The sequence below is a fragment of the Macaca thibetana genome, chromosome 16, assembly GCF_024542745.1.
Source record: "Macaca thibetana thibetana isolate TM-01 chromosome 16, ASM2454274v1, whole genome shotgun sequence".
NCBI classification, from domain to species: domain Eukaryota; kingdom Metazoa; phylum Chordata; class Mammalia; order Primates; family Cercopithecidae; genus Macaca; species Macaca thibetana.
Window position 1 is genome coordinate 14188870 of NC_065593.1, and position 17423 is coordinate 14206292.

General features: G+C 52.6%; 1 protein-coding gene across 3 annotated transcripts; it reads left to right on the forward strand.

The window, feature by feature from the left end:
• The first annotated feature begins 10905 nt into the window (after positions 1–10905).
• On the forward strand, positions 10906–17195 carry ASGR1 (asialoglycoprotein receptor 1). 3 transcript variants are annotated; one of them, XM_050765426.1, is made up of 9 exons: positions 10906–11140; positions 11674–11819; positions 13022–13138; positions 13277–13372; positions 13451–13522; positions 16158–16244; positions 16331–16482; positions 16555–16661; positions 16788–17195. In XM_050765426.1, the coding sequence occupies exons 2-9, from the start codon at positions 11750–11752 to the stop codon at positions 16960–16962; spliced, it is 876 nt and encodes a 291-aa protein (XP_050621383.1). In that variant the 5' UTR covers positions 10906–11140; positions 11674–11749; the 3' UTR covers positions 16963–17195. The 3 variants fall into 3 exon arrangements, with proteins under 3 accessions (XP_050621383.1, XP_050621382.1, XP_050621384.1); XM_050765425.1 differs by having other exon boundaries at positions 10907–11144; XM_050765427.1 differs by lacking the exon at positions 13022–13138 and having other exon boundaries at positions 10907–11144.
• Positions 17196–17423: the final 228 nt, after the last annotated feature.

A 17423-nucleotide genomic window follows, 5' to 3' on the forward strand; every position in this document is an offset into this window, starting at 1 on the left:
CTCGGTGTGTGGCCTGGTTATTTGGGACCTGGGTGTGGAGGGAGACGGGAGGCTGGAACTTGTCTGGGGCCCTGCAAACTTAGTCCAGCTCTGATCCCCGCTGGGCTGTCTCAGCCCTGTTGGGTAGCATAACAGTCCCTAAAGGAAAATAGAGAGGAAACTTCATTCATTCATGTTCATGGAGTTGTGGACAGAGCTAGTCTCTGGAAATGATTTTTTTTTTTTTTTTGAGACAGAGTCTTACTCTGTCGCCCAGGCTGGAGTGCCATCGTGCGATCTTGGTTCACTGCAACCTCCGCCCCTTGGGTTCAAGCGGTTCTCCTGCCTCAGCTTCTTGAGTCGCTGGGATTACAGGCGCCTGCCACCACGCCTGGCTAATTTTTGTATTTTTATTTTTAGTGGAGACGGGGTTTTGCCATGTTGGCCAGGCTGGTCTCAAACTCCTGACCTCAGGTGATCCACCCGGCTCAGCCTCCCACAGTGTTAAGAGTACAGGCATGAGTCACCGCGCCCGGCCTTTATGCCTTATCTCTATGGGAAAAATCTGAGGCAGCTTTTTAAATAATGAGGGTAGGAAAATAAGAATCTAAATGCCAAAGATGAAAACTGGAGAAATGTATACGAGCCATGAGGGTAAATGTGATCTCTGAGCTTCCTGACAGCCATGGCAAAAAAGGAAATGATCAATTACCTAGTTCTTTATTATAAGGGAGAAAGAATTTTAGTTCTTTTAGGGAGTCATATTTTCCTGGCCCTAAGTCCTAACTGAAGCTTCTCAGATCCTGCTATGTAGAATGGTGACACTCAGCCTTCTGCCTTCTTCATGTGTTTGGTAAGCTCTCAGCAGGAAGGCCTCAGCTGTGGCACAGATGAACCTTGGGGGGCACCTGCTGGGGTACTATTCCTTTCTCTCTCTGATTTTCAGGGGCTCCAGTGGGTAAGGCTGAGGCAGAGGGCCCTAAGTTGTGGTGGTTAAATCCCAAACAGTGCAAAAGGGCATTTTTTGTAGCCACTCCGGACTAAAGTTGAGAGTTGCATGCAATAGACCAGCCCAGGGGTAGTGATTGTGTGGATGGCGTGGCTGTCCAAGCCTAAACTGGTCCAAGAATAGAGGCAGAGATCGCTGAAGGGGTGTCACTTCAACCAATAGCCATGGATTGCCCTGCAGAATTTTCCATGCAGGACCGAGTCCAACAGGATCCTGGGGATGGGGACCAGGGGTCGGCATTTCTGGAAAGCTCCCAGGTGATTTTGATGTCTCACTGGGTGGAGAAGCACTGCTTCAAAGGATGCTTTTCTTTCCTTTTTTTTTTTAGATGGAGTTTCTCTCTTGTTGCCCAAGCTGGAGTGCAATGGCACGATCTCGGCTCACTGCAACCTCCAACTCCCGGGTTCAAGTGATTCACCTGCCTCAGCCTCCCAAGTAGCTGGGATTACAGGCGCACGCCACCACGCACAGCTATATTTTTTTGTTTTTTGTTTTGTATTTTTAGTAGAAACGGGGTTTCACCGTGTTAGCTAAGCTGGTCTCAAACTCTTGACCTCAGGTGATCCGCCTGCCTTGGCCTCCCAGAGTGCTGGTATTACAAGCGTGAGCCACCGTGCCTGTCCCTGGATGCTTTTCAAATAATCCTTCTCTTAGCTTGGTTCTATGTAATAGCAGATGGCTTGAGGCTGTGATAATGTTCTCTATCATGAGCAGAAGGGAGAAATCTAGGAGCTGAGGAAGGTATGTGTAGGTAATGCATCTGCGTGTTAAACTAGAAGGGGCAGAATCACATAGTTGACCTGGAAGGGGTAGAATCACATAATTTTGCATGTATTATTATTATTATTATTAGAGACAGAGTTTTGCTCTTGTTGCCCAGGCTGGAGTGTAGTGGCACCATCTCGGCTCACTGCAACCTCTGCCTTCCGGATTCAAGCAATTCTCCTGCCTGAGCCTCCCCAGTAGCTGGGATTACAGGTGCATGCCACCACATCTGGCTAATTTTTTGTTTGTTTGTTTGTTTTGAGACGGAGTCTCGCTCGGTCCCCCAGGCTGGAGTGCAGTGGCGCAATCTCGGCTCACTGCAAGCTCCGCCTCCCAGGTTCACGCCATTCTCCTGCCTCAGCCTCCCAAGTAGCTGGGACTACAGGTGCCCCCCACCATGCCCGGCTAATTTTTTGTATTTTTAGTAGAGACGGGGTTTCACCATGTTAGCCAGGATGGCCTCGATCTCCTGACCTCGTGATCCGCCCGCCTTGGCCTCCCAAAGTACTGGGATTACAGGCATGAGCCACTGCACCTGGCCTAATTTTTTGTATTTAGTAGAGACGGGTTTCACCATATTGGTCAGGTTGGTCTTGAACTCCTGACCTCAGGTGATCCACCTGCCTTGGCCTCCCAAAGTGCTGGGATTATAGGCGTGAGCCACCGCACCTGGCCTGCATGCATTATTTTGTAAATTAAAATTAATACAAGTACCTGACAACAATTCAGATAAATATAGAAATACATATTGTTTTAAAAAAAGTTCCCTCCCTGTTTCCCTCCACGCATTATTCCTCAGGGGAAGCACGGTTGCAGCTGGGGCTGTATTCTTCCAAGGCCATGGGAGCTCTTCCCTGGCCGCTTGAGAAGGCAATGTAATATAGTGCACTGGAGCCCCAGGCTCCCAAACAACGTCAGTTCAAATCTTGGCTCCTCTACTCCCCACACTTTTTATTTCTTTCAGTAAATACTTACTTGGATGTTCCTTGGAACTAGGCAGTGTTCTAGATGCTGGGAAGGCAACATCCCTGTCCTTAGGGAACTTTGGGTCCATCCAGTGGAGATGACAGACTATATAGGGAGTAAGTGAACACAGAGCGTTTAGACAATGATGGGTGCTATTATGCAAAGAGAGTGATGGCCCTTGCTGGTTTAGACCGGGCAGTCAGGGAGGCCCCTTGCAGCAGCATTTGGGTTGAGGCCTGAAGGACAACAAAGACTGGGGTGGTGAGAGTGTGCCAAGTAGAGAGAGGAACAGTCTGGAAGGAATCAATTTGAAAGGTTGAAGGGTAGAAGGAGACCATTGAAGTGGAGGACAGAGAGAAACAGAAGGTGTGTCAGACAAGTCAGAGAGGCCTGGCACACAGGACTTTCCGTGGATTTATTCAGAGTGGCATAGAAGCTGCTGGAGGGCTGTGAAGGGAACACGGGTTTGTCCCTGAGCAGGTTACTCTGGGTGTGGAGGGGAATATACAGCAGGGGGCAATGGAGAGCCAGCTAGGCTGTTGCTGGGGTTAGGATGAGGGATGATGGTGGAGTCACTGTCACTTTGGGGAGAGCTTAACCTCTCTAAGCCTCAGTATACCTAGCTGTAAAATGGAAATAACTACCTACCTTGCTGGATACCTGTGAGGAATTAATGGTAAAGTACATGTAAAGCCCTCAGCACAGTGCCTGACGCATAGTAGAAAATGGTAGCAATTATTGTCATTGGCCTCTTGGTCTATTTTCAGATATGGATAAACCCAAAAGTTAAAGCCTGGAATCATTTGGAGTTTTTACAAGTTTTACCCTCAAAAAGTAGGAAAGAGGCAGGCCAGGCCTGGTGGCTCATGCCTGTAATCACAGCACTGTGGGAGGCTGAGGTGGGCGGATCACAAGGTCAGGAGTTCAAGACCAGCCTGGCCAACATGGTGAAACCCCATCTCTACTTTAAAAAAAAAAGCTGGGTGTGGTGGCAGGCGCCTGTAGTCCCAGCTACTCCAGAGGCTGAGGCAGGAAAATCGCTTGAACCCGGGAGGCGGAGTTTGCAGTGAGCCCAGATCGTGCCATTGCACTCCAGCTTGGGCGACAGGGTGAGACTCTGTCTCTAAAAGAAAGTAGGAAAGAGGTGTAGAGAGGGTTCTGGGTCAGAGAATCCTGGCTGTCCCAAGGTTGAAAAGGTGGGTGTGCCTGGGGTGGACAGAGTGGTGTTGAGGACAGAGACCCTGCTGGAGACACGGAGCTTGGGTACCCATTTCTGCAGGCCAGCTTCTTGTCAACTGCAGAGACGGGATATTGAAGCTCTTGGGGTGGGTTGTGTCAGCTCAGATTTAAACTTGTGTGCAGAGGCCCGTCTGCTCCTCTCAGCACTGGTGATCCCGCACTTCCCTTGCCCCAGTGCACAGCCCTCCAGCCCGAAAGGTTGGAGGACAGCCTTCCTTTTCCTCACCCTCCCCTGCTTCATCTCAACCCAATTGCTGCTCAGCCTTTTCTAGATATGGGGTCATCGGCTGCCCTCTCTGGGAAGTTCGTGAAGAGCCCCTGCTTTGCCCCTCCTGCCTGTTTGTTCAGGTGCCTCTTCTTTAGCTCTGCGGATGTTAGACTCCCTGCAGGCCTGGGAGGAGGTCTAGCTTCAGCCCTTGGGTGCACAGGCCCATCCCAACCATGAGGCTGGAAAGTGCTCCGAGAGGGTTGGCAGTGACTGAGGGAGCTCAGAACCCTCCTTCTCCATAGCAGGGGAAGGGACTGTCTCAACTCAGACAACCCCCGGGCCACCAGCTCTGTCCCAGGGAAGTTGCTAACCACCCTCCGGGGTGTGGGGACAGACATCCTCTGCCATTCTGATCCCAATCTTCCCCCTTTTCTCCTCCTCCCACACTGGAAGAGGCCTTGGAGGTCTAATTATCCCGTTTAACCTTGATGAGCACTCTGAGCCGGGCATGAACCCATTTTCCAGATGAGGGCAAGGTGGAGCAGGTCCGGCTGATGGAGGGCCTCAGGCTGGTTTTGCAGCACGAGCATCCTTCCTGGAGCCTCAGGCCTTCAGCAAGCTTCCTGTTCAGCAGCCAGAAGCCCTCTTGCTTCCAGCCCTTCTCCTCTGTTCACCAGCTGCTCAGGCCTCCCCCAACCTGAAAATACTCCACTCTTCCTGATTTACCCTCATGGGAAGTTCATTTCATTATCTCTCCCTAGCAATATGTATATATATTTTTTTGGCTGGGCGCGGTGGCTCACACCTCTTATCCCGGCACTTTGAGAGGCCAAGGCGGGCGGATCACAAGGTCAGGATATCGAGACCATCCAGGCTAACGCGGTGAAACCCCATGTCTACTAAAAATACAAAATAAATAAATAAATAAATAAATAAATAAATCAGCCAGGTGTGGTGGCGGGCGCCTGTAGTCCCAGCTATTTGGGAGGTTGAGGCAGGAGAATGGCGTGAATCCGGGTGGCAAAGGTTACAGTAAGCTGAGATCGTGCTAACCTAACTCTTACTCTCTCTCTCTCTCTCTCTCTCTCTATATATATATATATATATATTTTTTTTTTTTTGAGATGGAGTCTCGCTCTGTCACCCAGACTGGAGTGCAGTGGCGTGATCTTGGCTCATTGCAACCTCCGCCTCCCGGGTTCAAGCAATTCTCCTGCCTCAACCTCCAGAGCAGCTGGGGCGCCTGTAGGCGCCCGCTGCCACGCCCGGCTAATTGTTTTGTATTTTAGTAGAGACTTGGTTTTACTGTGTTGCCCAGGCTGGTCTCCAACTCCTGAGCTCAGGCAATCCGCCCACCTCGGCCTCCTAAAGTGCTAGGATTACAGGCGTGAGCCACGGCACTCGGCCTCCCGAGCAATATTTAACTTGGTACTCACAGTCCCCAGAGCTGGCCCTGAAGCTTGGATGACTGGCAGTCCTGGGTGCTTCCTCCTGCTTCTCCCACTGGCAGGGACTGTGCTCGGCTGCTTTCTTTCCACCATGCCCTGTCACGGGGCGGGGTCACCACGGGGCACTTTGCCACACCTGGACCTCGCCCACTCTGCTTTCAGAGGCTCCTGCTCACAAGTCTCTTCAGACTCCAGACCCATCTACAGTAGCCTCTGGACCCTGGGCAGCTGTGCCACTGTTCCCCGCCTCCCTGGTCCCCTCCTGAGTGCACATTCAGTAGCTACCAGGTCTACGTCATTCCTCTACTGAAGTTCTGCTCATCTGGCCCTCCCCGTCTGGCCTCTAGCTTCACATTTTCTCACTGAGACCAACGCAGCAGCCTCCTGATCATCTCCCTGCCTCTGGGCAAACCATCTCTGAGCCATCACCCGCCCCAAGGCCAGGCTGTTGTTAAGCTCACAGATCTGACCTCACCACTGCCCTGACTGCAACTCTTTATGGGCCTTCCTTTGTTATCAGCAATACAAAATTAATACATGAGACTTTCTCCACAAGGAAAATCCAAGGTCCATATCCTTTAAAATTCTTCAATATTTGAAAACATTGTTAATTTTTATTAAAGAAAAATATTTATTTATTTATTTATTTATTTATTTATTTATTTATTTATTCTGAGACGGAGTCTCGCTCTGTCACCAGGCTGGAGTGCAGTGGCGCGATCTTGGCTCATTGCAACCTCCACCTCCCAGGTTCAAGCCATTCTCCTGCCTCAGCCTCTCGAGTAGCTGGGACTACAGGCATGTAGAGAAAGGGTCTTGGTCTGTTACCCAGGCTGGAGTGCAGTGGCATGATCTTGGTTCACTGCAACCTCTGCCTCCCAGGTTCAAGCGATCCTCTCACCTCAGCCTCCAGGGTAGCTGGGACCACAGGCATGCGCCACCACACCTGGATAATTTTTTGTATTTTTGGGTAGAGACAGGGTTTTGCCATGTTATCTAGGTTTGTCTTGAACTCTTGAGCCCAAGCCATCTGCTTGCCTCAGTTTCACAGAGTGCTGGGATTACAGGCATGAGCCACGGTGCCTGGCCAAAAAATAAATTTATTTATTTATTTATTTATTGAGACAGAGTCTCGCTCTGTCGCCCAGGCTGGAGTGCAGTGGCCGGATCTCAGCTCACTGCAAGCTCCGCCTCCCGGGTTTACGCCATTCTCCTGCCTCAGCCTCCCGAGTGGCTGGGATTACAGGCACCCGCCACCTCGCCCGGCTAGTTTTTTTTTTTGTATTTTTTAGTAGAGACGGGGTTTCATCGTGTTAGCCAGGATGGTCTCGATCTCCTGACCTCGTGATCCGCCTGTCTCAGCCTCCCAAAGTGCTGAGATTACAGGCTTGAGGCACCACGCCCGGCTATTTATTTATTTTTTCAGATGGAGTCTCGCTCTGTCGCCCAGGCTGGAGTGCAGTGGCGCAATCTTGGCTCACTCCAGGCTCCACCTCCCGGGTTCGCGCCATTCTCCTGCCTCAGCCTCCCAAGTAGCTGGGACTACAGGTGCCCGCCACCACGCCTGGTTAATTTTTTTTTTTTTTGTACTTTTAGTAGACACAGGGTTTCACCACGTTAGCCAGTATGTTCTCGATCTCCTGACCTCATGATCCGCCCACCTCGGCCTCCCAAAGTGCTGGGATAACAGGTGTGTTTTCCTGTCACCCAGCCAAAAAATTTATTTTCAAGAAAGGCATTCACATTTATTAACATACACAGGGATAAACCACAGAGTGGTTACCCTAACCAAGGTATATAATTTTTTTTTTTTTTCTCCCAAGACGGAGTTTCGCTGTGTCGCCCAGGCTGGAGTGCAGTAGCTCGATCTCGGCTCACTGCAACCTCCACCTCCTGGGTTCAAGTGATTCTCCTGCCTCAGCCTCCCGAATAGCTGGGATTACAGGCGCCCGCCACCATACCTGGCATATATGTGTGTGTGTGTATGTATGTGTGTGTATATATATATATATATATATATTTTTTTTTTGTATTCTTAGTGGAGACGGGGTTTCACTATCTTGGACAGGCTGGTCTTAAACTCCTGATCTCATGATCCACCCACCTCGGCCTCCCAAAGTGCTGGGATTATAGGTGTGAGCCACCGCACCTGGACTATAATCTTTAATTAAATTAAATTAATTTATTTACTTATTTTGAGACAGGATCTCACTCTATCATCCAGGCTGGAGTGCTGTGGTACCATCATAGCTCACTGTGGCCTCAACTCGTGGGCTCAAGTGATCCTCCTACCTCAGCCTCCCAAGTAGCTGAAACTACAGGCACGATGGGGTCTTGCTATGTTGCCCCGTGTGCCTCAAACTCCTGGCCTCAAGCAGTCCTCCTGCCTTGACTTCCCAAAGTGTTGGGATGACAGACGTGAGCCACCAGAGTCGGCCTAACATGTTCTTAAAGGAATAAATGTAAAGGATGCGTGAATTCTCAGAGGGCATCGATCTACTGCCATTGTGGCGTAGTTTTGTTTTTAGCTACTTTTTCGTTTTCAGTATTATCTCTGGTATTTTGCAGAGGGCCTGGAAGTTAGTGGCCTGGTACATGGTATTATTTGTTTCCCTTCCATCTCTGACTTCCGTTCTAAAGTTACTTGCTTTGCCAAGTGTGGTGGCACGAACTTGTAATCCTAGGTACTCAGGAGGCTGGGGAGGGAGGATTACTTGAGGCCAGGAGTTTGAGATCAGTCTGGGCAACACAGTGAGACCCTCATCTCTAATAATAATAATAATAATAGAATAAATGTTATTGGCTTTGGAGGGTGTTTTTTAGCACTGATCCAAGCCCTGCCCCCTAATCAATGAGTTTGGGGAATGAGGGTTATAGAGTAGAAATCAGATTTGAAAGTCTCTTACTCTAGTATAATGTGCAAACAGAAAAATGCACATATCATAAGTGCACAGCTTTCTGCAGTTTTGCAAGCGGAACACCACCACGGTGTAACCAGCATCCAGACCCAGGAGCTGAACTTTTCCATCATCCCCAAGCGCCTCTTGTGCTCTCGGCTAGTCACTATTTCTGCGAGGGAGGCATGGTGGCGGGCACCTGTAGTCCCAGCCACTTGGGAGGAGGAGGCAGGAGAATGGCGCGAACCCGGGAGGTGGAGCCTGGAGTGAGCCAAGATTGCGCCATTGCACTCCAGCCTGGGTGACAGAGCGAGACTCCATCTCAAAAAAAAAAAAAATTCTTTTTTTTTTTTTTGAGATGCAGTGTCTCTCTCTGCGCCCACGCTGGAGTGCAGTGGCACGATCTCGGCTCACTGCAACCTCTGTCTCCCAGGTTCAAGCATTTCTCCCACTTCAGCCTCCCATGTACCTGGGACCACAGGTGCCTGCCACCATACCTGGCTAATTTTTGTATTTTTAGTAGAGACAGGATTTTGCCATGTTGGCCAGGCTGGTCTCGAACTCCTGACCCTCAGTTAATCCGCCTGGCTCGGTCTCCTAAAGTGCTGGGATTACAGGCATGAGTCACCGCACCCAACCAGGTGACCACTATTCCGACCGAAATAATGTAGGTTCATTTGCCTGAATAAGCCAGATTGTAAGTGATTATATTAGAGGATGTTTAATTAACAGCCCAACAGTCAACAAAATCATTGGCCATTGTCCCAGCACATGTAAATGACACGGTGGTTGTCAGGACACAAAGGAGGGCACACACAGAGCTGTCACATTTTATGCAAGGGATGTGTCCCTGAATATCTCACATCATTGAAAATTCTCAAAATTCAAGCCTTGTTTTCTCACTGAAATAACTGTAAAGTAGGATTTGGATGACTTCACATTTGGACCTAAAGTGAGACTTATTACCTTTTTTTTTTTGAGACGAAGTCTTGCTCTTGTCACCCAGGCTGGAGTGCAGTGGCGCGATCTCAGCTCACTGCAACCTCCGCCTCCCGCGTTCAAGCGATTCTCCTGCCTCAGCCTCCCGAGTAGCTGGGATTACAGGCCTGCACCTGGCTAATTTTTATATTTTTAGTAGAGACGCAGTTTCACCATGTTGGCCAGGCTGGTCTCAAACTCCTGACCTCAGGTGATCCGCCCACCTTGGCCTCCCACAGTGCTGGGATTACAGGCATGAGCCACTGTAGCCAGCTTAAATTTATTATCTTTTTTTTTTTGAGATGGAGTCTTGCTGTCACCAGGCTGGAGTGCAGTGGCACGATCTTGGCTCACTGCAACCTCTGCCTCCTGGGTTCAAGCGATTCTCCTGCCTCAGCTTCCTGAGTAGCTGGGATTACAGACATGCACCACCATGCCCCGCTAATTTTTGTATTTTTGGTAGAGACGGGGCTTCATCATGTTGGCCAGGCTGGTCTTGAACCTCTGACCTCAGGTGATCCACCCGCCTTGGCCTCCCACAGTGCTGGGATTACAAGCGTGAGCCACTGCGCCCAGCCAAGATTATCTTTAATACTGCCTGATTTCCAAGTGAGCATAATTCAAATTCACATGGCTCTCTCTGAAGCTCCGTGGGGCTGTAAGGGACCATGGTTTAGCATCTCTGGGACACTGGAGCCCAGCTGTGTCAACCGGATGGGATCCTGGCTCTGGGTGTGGTTTTGGGGCCTGAACGCAGTGCCTGAAGTCAGGCTGCTCAGGTTCTAGTCTACCCTTTGCTGCGTCCTTGCAGCATGACCCTGGGCAAGCTCTTACCTTATAGGGCCTTAGCTTTCTCATCTGTGAAATGTGATGTGCTCTGGGGATAATGAGAGAAGTTCATGAACGCAGTGACCTGAGGCACAGAGTAGCAGCGAATGGAGGTTTGCTGGCACCATTCCCAGCGGAGGCTCGCCTGCCTCTCCCGGAACCAAACCGGCCCTCATGCTGCTTGGAAGACTTTACTCCCCAGGAGAGGGAAGCAAGTCAGGCCAGAGCTGGGAAGCCTGGGGCTCGGCCCCGCAGGGAACTGGGGCCTGCAGCTCATGTGCCAGGGTCACAGGCCTGGATTGGGCAAGAGCAGAGAACCGGTTCCTCTGATCCTGTTCAGGGATATTTGGAGACACCAATAGTTCTGGGGAATTTAGAGGCAGGAAGCGAAACGGGGAGGGAGGGGGGATATGGCAAATCCCACCCCAGCGCCTCCTGGCCTGGCACCCCTCCCAAACGGTGCACGGAAGAGTAAGGTGACTGGCCTGTGTGGTGGCAACATGATTCTCCTCCCTGGGGAGGAGAGCAGAGGCAACCCATCCCCCACTCCCGCCCCCACACTCCCCTAAGTCCCAATCCATTTCCACCCCTGTTTACTGTCCAAAGTCCCGGGCACTGGAGATGCCACGTTTGGCGTGCTTGGACACACAGACACGCAGACACAGAGACACCGGGGCCCAGGGCCCTCCTATGGACCCTGCCCGCTCCCACTCCATCGTCCACGGCTGTCCACCCACCCCCATTCTCCAAGCTTCAGCCCCCCTCCTTAGTCCGGCATCTGCACAGCACTGAAGAACCTGGGAGTCAGACCCTGAGACCCCGAGCAAGTAAAACGGGTCGAGAGGCGGCGGGAGGCTGGCTGGGGGTGCAGGGCTGTGGAGGAAAGCCAGGCTGTGTGGGGGGTGCTGGTGGGAAACATCAGAGGACAGATTCTGGATGTCAGGCCTGGGGGTGGACGGAGGAAAGAAGAAGGGTCTCGGCCGGGCGCGGCGGCCCACGCCTGTAATCCCAGCACGTTGGGAGGCTGAGGAGGGCGGATTGCCTGAGTTCAGGAGTTCAAGACAAGCCTGGGCAACACGGTGAAACCCTGTCTCTACTAAAATACAAAAAATTAGCTGGGTGTGGTGGCGGGCGCCTGTTGTCCCAGCTACTCGGGAGGCTGAGGCAGGAGAATCGCTTGAACCTGGGAGGCAGAGGTTGCAGTGAGCCGAGATCGCCCCACTGCACTCCAGCCTGGGGACAGAGCAAGACTCCGTCTCAAAAAAAAAAAAAAAAAAAAGAGAGAGAAAGAAAGAAGAAAGGTCTCCATGGAGCCGTCAATCAGATGGGAGTAAAAAGATGGGCCCCTCATTCCAGCTCTAGTCCTCGTGAGCCCCCACCTCAGCCCCAGCCTCAGCCTTGACTCAGTCCCAGCTCCAGCACCAGCCCTATCATGACCAAGGAGTATCAGGACCTGCAGCATCTGGACAATGAGGAGAGTGACCACCATCAGCTCGGAAAAGGTGAGGGCCGCCTTGCCCTGCCTCTACAAGGCGAGAATTTGGCTGTTCTCCACCCCCCAGCCACAGCTCCTACTCTTGCCCGTGAGCCTGGCTCTCTCTGCGTCTGTCTCCCTCTCCCAACACTGGGAAAAGTGTCGGAGCTGCCCCTCTCAAGAGAAGGGCAGGGTGTGGAGTTGGAGTCCCTTTCTTGGTGACAGCTGCCCAAAGCTTTCCTGTGCCTCCTGGCACTGGGGGTAGACCCAGGGGGTGTGGGAACAGCTGGAAGTTGGAAAGATGAGGTCACTGTTGGCTTTCTATGACGAAGTCAGGCCCCTCTTCCTTTCCCCTTCCAACACCACCCAGGGAGCCCTGGTCGTGCGTGCGTGTGTGTGTGCGTGTGTGCGTGTGCGCGTGCCTGTGTGTGTCAGTGATCAGTTTGGTGAGGTGGGCAAAGGTTTCTGCGAAGGGTCTGAGGATTCTGTGACGGGGGATGAGGGATCTCTGACCTGAGGGAGAACGACACCCTCTTGCTTCAAAAGCAAATTCCCCTTGACCCATTTCTTTGTCCTCCGAGCAGGCACTTGTTTAGGCTGGGCAAGGCTGAAGATCTTGGGGGATGGGGTGCAGCGCGTTTTGACGGAAGGAGGGTCCGCAGCGGAGGAGAGAGGCCAGGGAGAGCCCCAGGCGGGCCCCCCACCCTCCAACTCTCAGGACACAGGGCTAACGTGTCTCTTCCCCCTGCTGGGTGGAAGACTTGAGGGCCTGAAGGGTAGCTATTGCACCTTCTCTCCCTGCGCGCAGCCAAAGACGAGGGGAATTCACGGACAGAGAAAGAAACCTCCCGCCTTTTCCCACTTTCAGGGGAAGCAGCAGCGGCTCCGAGGCGCGGGTCACTCACTTGCGTTGCAAGGCGCGGGAGGAGGGGGTGGACCGAGGCTCCTGGATTGGCTGCAGTGACGCAGTCATGCCATTAGGTGTCAGCAAAAGCTCAGGGCCTCAGTGGGATGGGGCGGCTCTGCGCTTAGCCCCCCTCCCCAGCCCTCTTTTCTCCCCGATTTCCAGTTGCCTCTGGCCCTGCAGGGTCGCCCACCGCCCGCATTTTTTCATGTGCATGGTTCCTCCTAGACTACTAGGGCCGCCTTAGCTTGCTCCCCTTTCAGGACCCCGGAGCTGTGCCAGGCTCCCCTCTGTCCCCGCGCTCCTGACACCCCCTCCTCTCGCAGGGCCACCTCCTCCGCAGTCCCTCCTGCGGCGTCTCTGCTCCGGCCCTCGCCTCCTCCTGCTCTCCCTGGGCCTCAGCCTCCTGCTGCTGGTGGTTGTCTGTGTGATCGGATCCCAAAGTGGGTGCCCCAGGGGTGGGCAGGGAAGGGGGCAACATTGGGGGGTGTTGACGGGGTACCGTGGCGAAGGAGTGGTGGGTGCGGTGGTGGTGGACACAGCGCTCCCATTTTGTTCTCTCTGCACCCTCTCCCGGCCAGACGCCCAGCTGCAGCGGGAGCTGCGGGGCCTGAGAGAGACGCTCAGCAACTTCACAGCGAGCACCGAGGCCCAGGTCAAGGGCTTGAGCACCCAGGGTGAGGGCGCTGAGGCGGGGCTGGGGCTGGGGCTGGGGCTGGGGGGCTGTCGGGACGCTGAGCGAGTCTCTCCCGCAGGAGGCAATGTGGGAAGAAAGATGAAGTCGCTGGAGTCCCAGCTGGAGAAACAGCAGAAGGACTTGAGTGAAGGTCAGAGAGGGAGTGTGTGTGTGTGTGTGAGAGAGTGTGAGAGTGAGTGGATGTGTGTGAGAATAAGAGGGAGTGTGTGTGTGAGTCTGTGAGTGTGTGAGAGTGTGAGTGTGTGGATGTGTGTGAGAATGAGAGGGAGTGTGTGTGAGAGTCTGAGTGTGTGTGAGAATGAGAGGGAGTGTGTGTGTGAGAGAGTGTATGAGAGTGAGTGTGTGGATGTGTGTGAGAATGAGAGGGAGTGTGTGTGTGAGAGAGTGTATGAGAGTGAGTGTATGGATGTGTGTGAGAATGAGAGGGAGTGTGTGTGTGAGAATGAGAGGGAGTGTGTGTGTGAGTCTGTGAGTGTGTGTGTGAGAATGAAAGGGAGTGTGTTTGAGAATGAGAGGGAGTGTGTGTGTGAGTCTGTGAGTGTGTGAGAGTGTGCGTGTGTGGATGTGTGTGAGAATGAGAGGGGAGTGTGTGTGAGTCTGTGAGTGTGTGTGTGAGAATGAAAGGGAGTGTGTTTGAGAATGAGAGGGAGTGTGTGTGTGAGTCTGTGAGTGTGTGTGTGCGTGTGTGGATGTGTGTGAGAATGAGAGGGAGTGTGTGTGTGAGAGAGTGTATGAGAGTGAGTGTATGGATGTGTGTGAGAATGAGAGGGAGTGTGTGTGTGAGAATGAGAGGGAGTGTGTGTGTGAGTCTGTGAGTGTGTGTGTGAGAATGAAAGGGAGTGTGTTTGAGAATGAGAGGGAGTGTGTGTGTGAGTCTGTGAGTGTGTGAGAGTGTGCGTGTGTGGATGTGTGTGAGAATGAGAGGGAGTGTGTGTGTGAGTCTGTGAGTGTGTGTGTGAGAATGAAAGGGAGTGTGTTTGAGAATGAGAGGGAGTGTGTGTGTGAGTCTGTGAGTGTGTGAGAGTGTGCGTGTGTGGATGTGTGTGAGAATGAGAGGGAGTGTGTGTGTGAGAGAGTGTATGAGAGTGAGTGTATGGATGTGTGTGAGAATGAGAGGGAGTGTGTGTGTGAGAGAGTGTATGAGAGTGAGTGTATGGATGTGTGTGAGAATGAGAGGGAGTGTATGTGGATGTGTGTGAGAATGAGAGGGAGTGTGTGTGTGAGTCTGTCAGTGTGTGTGTGAGAATGAAAGGGAGTGTGTTTGAGAATGAGAGGGAGTGTGTGTGTGTATGAGTCTGTGAGTGTGAATGAGATGGTGTGTGTGTGAGTGTGAGAATGAGATGGTGTGAGTGTTGTAAGAAAGAGGGAGTGTGGGTGAGTCTGTGTGTGTGAGAATGAGAGGGAGTGTGTGTGAGTCTGTGAATGAGAGGGAGTGTGGATGGGTGTGTGCGAGTGTGAGTCTGTGTGTTTATGTGTGTATCAGTGTGTGTATGTGTGTGAGAACGTGTGTGTGTTAGTGTGTTGCGTGTGTGTGAGACTGTAAGTATATGTGTAAGTGTACGTGAGTGTAAGTATATGTGTGTGAATGTGCATGTTATGTGTGTGTATGTGCGTGTTGTGTGTAAATGTGAGTTGTGTGTGCTTGTGTGAAAGAGTATATATGTGTTGTGTATGTGGCTGAGGGTGTGTGTGTGGTGTGTGTAGTGGGTGAGGGTGTGTTGTGTGTGTGTTGTGTGAATGTGTGTATGGTAGTGAGGGTGTGTGTCTGTGTGAAGGTGTGTTGTTTTGTGTGTTTGGGTGAGTGTGTGTGTGGGTGTGTGTGTTGTGTGCGTGTGAGTGTGGGTGAAGGTGTGTGTTGAGGGTATGTAGGTTAGGGTGTGTTCTGTGTGTGTGAGGGTGTGTGTTGTGGGTGTTTTGTGTGTGAGTGGGTGTGTAAGGGTGTGTGGTGTGTACGTGGGTTAGGGTGTGTCTGTGTGAGGGTGTGTTTTGTGTGTTGTGTGTATGTGGGTTAGGGTGTGTTATGCGTGTGTTGTTTTGTGTATTGTCTGTGTGTATGTGGGTTACGGTGTGTTGTGTGTGAGGGCGTGTTGTGTGTGTTGTGTACGTGTGTGTTGTGTGTGAGGGCGTATTGTGTGGCTGTGTATTTGTGTGAGGGTGTGTTGTGTGTCTGTGTTTGGGTGTGTTCTGTGTATGTGGGTTAGGGTGTGTTGTGTCTGCATGTGTTTTGTGTTTTGTGTGTTGTCTATGTGGGTTAGGGTGTGTTGTGTGTGGGTGTGTTGGGTGTGTTGTGTGTTTTGTGGACGTTTGTGGGTTAGGGTGTGTTGTGTCTGTGGGTGGGTTAGGGTGTGTTGTGTGTCTGTGTGTTGTGTGTTGTTTTGTGTGTCTGCGTGTGTGTCTGCGGGTTAGGGTGTGTTGTGTTTTGTGTGTTGTCTGCGTGTGTATGTGGGTTAGGGCATGTTTGTGTGTGTGTGAGGGTGTGTTGTGTGTATTTGTGTGTTTTGTGTATGTGGGTTAAGGTGTGTTGTGTGTGTTTTGTGTATTGTCTGTGTATATGGGGGTTAGGATGAGTTGTGTGTCTGTGTGTGTGTAAGGGTGTGTTGTGTGTGTAGGAGTGTGTGTGTATGGGGGTCTCTCAGGCCAACTCCACTGCTGTTTGTGGCACTGCGATGGGTGTTCGGGTCCCAGCAGGAGGATGTGGGGCTGACCTCGTTTCCCTCCCCGCGGGTCCCGCATCTCCTTTCGCTCCCCTCCGCCCGTCTTCCCAGATCACTCCAGCCTGCTGCTCCACGTGAAGCAGTTCGTGTCTGACCTGCGGAGCCTGAGCTGTCAGATGGCGGCGCTCCAGGGCAATGGTGAGGAGGCCAGCCCGGCCCGCTCTCTGCCTCCCCGGCGCCCCCGGGCAGCGCCTTAGCCCCTGCGCCCGGTTTCTCCCGCTCAGGCTCGGAAAGGGCCTGCTGCCCAGTCAACTGGGTGGAGCACGAGCGCAGCTGCTACTGGTTCTCTCGCTCCGGGAAGGCCTGGGCCGACGCCGACAACTACTGCCGGCTGGAGGACGCGCACCTGGTGGTGGTCACGTCCTGGGAGGAGCAGGTGAGGACCCGGAGGGTCTGGGAGGCCGGCTGGCCTCGGGGAGAGATCACCACCCGCCTCCTCTCTCCTCAGAAATTTGTCCAGCACCACATAGGTCCTGTGAACACCTGGATGGGCCTCCACGACCAAAACGGGCCCTGGAAGTGGGTGGACGGGACGGACTACGAGACGGGCTTCAAGTGAGTGCGCGCCCTCCCTCGGCCTGGGTCCGGCCGCCTTCCCGCCTGGGGCCCTGGGCGGAGGGGTCTGGAGCGACCTGGCCGCGGGTCCGACCTCCTGGGGCCCACAGCTGGCTCTGTCCCCAGGAACTGGAGACCGGAGCAGCCGGACGACTGGTACGGCCACGGGCTCGGGGGAGGGGAGGACTGTGCCCACTTCACCGACGACGGCCGCTGGAACGACGACGTCTGCCAGAGGCCCTACCGCTGGGTCTGCGAGACAGAGCTGGACAAGGCCAGTCAGGAGCCACCTCTCCTTTAATTTATTTCTTCAGTGCCTCGACCTGCCGCAGGGGTCCGGGGTTGGGAATCCGCCCGTCTGGGGGCCTCTTCCGCTTTCTCGGGGATTTTCATGTAGGATTTTAAGGGAAGGGGAAGGATAGGATGATGTTGGGAAGGTGGGGGGCTTGAAACCCGTGGCGCTTTCTGTAGTTGGCACGTTATCATTGTCAACTTTTTTTTTTTTTTTTAAGAGTAAAAAGAAATATACCTAAACGTTCTATGAGTTATCTGGTTATTGGGGATTCGGAAGCAGGAGTGGGCTGGTTGGCATTAGGAAGCCTTGGCGGGCGTTGTAGCATCATGATAACTGTGTGGGCTTTGGGCCAGAATGGCCAGACTTTGTTATTTAGAGATATGTGAGTTTGGGCAAATTATTCTGTTCTCTGTGTCCCAGCTGTAAACAAGCCATCTTACTGGAGACCATCCTACTTGGAGCGATAC